Source organism: Myotis davidii, unplaced genomic scaffold, assembly GCF_000327345.1.
Source record: "Myotis davidii unplaced genomic scaffold, ASM32734v1 scaffold187, whole genome shotgun sequence".
Taxonomy (NCBI): domain Eukaryota; kingdom Metazoa; phylum Chordata; class Mammalia; order Chiroptera; family Vespertilionidae; genus Myotis; species Myotis davidii.
The window spans coordinates 2889265-2890307 of NW_006383018.1; the positions used below are offsets into that span (position 1 = coordinate 2889265).

Genomic DNA, 1043 nt, shown 5'->3' on the forward strand with positions numbered 1-1043 from the left:
CAACAGAGCGATACAACGGCGAGCGGGGCATCTCCATCCCGGACCACGGCTACTGCCAGCCCATCTCCATCCCGCTGTGCACGGACATCGCGTACAACCAGACCATTATGCCTAACCTGCTGGGCCACACGAACCAGGAGGACGCGGGCCTCGAGGTGCACCAGTTCTACCCGCTGGTGAAGGTGCAGTGCTCGGCCGAGCTCAAGTTCTTCCTGTGCTCCATGTACGCGCCGGTGTGCACGGTGCTGGAGCAGGCGCTGCCGCCCTGCCGCTCCCTCTGCGAGCGCGCGCGCCAGGGCTGCGAGGCGCTCATGAACAAGTTCGAAGTTCTCCTGCCCGCGCGCCCTCAAGGTGCCTTCCTACCTCAACTACCACTTCCTGGGGGAGAAGGACTGCGGCGCGCCCTGCGAGCCGACCAAGGTGTACGGGCTCATGTACTTCGGGCCCGAGGAGCTGCGCTTCTCGCGCACCTGGATCGGCATCTGGTCGGTGCTGTGCTGCGCCTCCACGCTCTTCACGGTGCTCACGTACCTGGTGGACATGAGGCGCTTCAGCTACCCCGAGCGGCCCATCATCTTCCTGTCGGGCTGCTACACGGCCGTGGCCGTGGCCTACATCGCCGGCTTCCTGCTGGAGGACCGGGTAGTGTGTAACGACAAGTTCTCCGAGGACGGGGCGCGCACCGTGGCGCAGGGCACCAAGAAGGAGGGCTGCACCATCCTCTTCATGATGCTCTACTTCTTCAGCATGGCCAGCTCCATCTGGTGGGTGATCCTGTCGCTCACCTGGTTCCTGGCGGCGGGCATGAAGTGGGGCCACGAAGCCATCGAGGCCAACTCGCAATATTTTCACCTGGCCGCCTGGGCCGTGCCGGCCATCAAGACCATCACCATCCTGGCGCTGGGCCAGGTGGATGGCGACGTGCTGAGCGGGGTGTGCTTCGTGGGGCTCAACAATGTGGACGCGCTGCGGGGCTTCGTGCTGGCGCCTCTCTTCGTGTACCTGTTCATCGGCACGTCCTTTCTGCTGGCCGGCTTCGTGTC

General features: G+C 64.6%; 1 protein-coding gene across 1 annotated transcript in view; it reads left to right on the forward strand.

Annotated features, from left to right (window-relative positions):
• FZD1 (frizzled class receptor 1) overlaps window positions 1-1043 on the forward strand; it is a 106112-nt gene that overhangs the window by 90531 nt on the left and 14538 nt on the right. The window contains 2 exon segments of the mRNA XM_006779328.2: window positions 7-335; window positions 337-1040. Coding sequence (XP_006779391.2) covers window positions 7-335; window positions 337-1040 — 1033 coding nt within the window.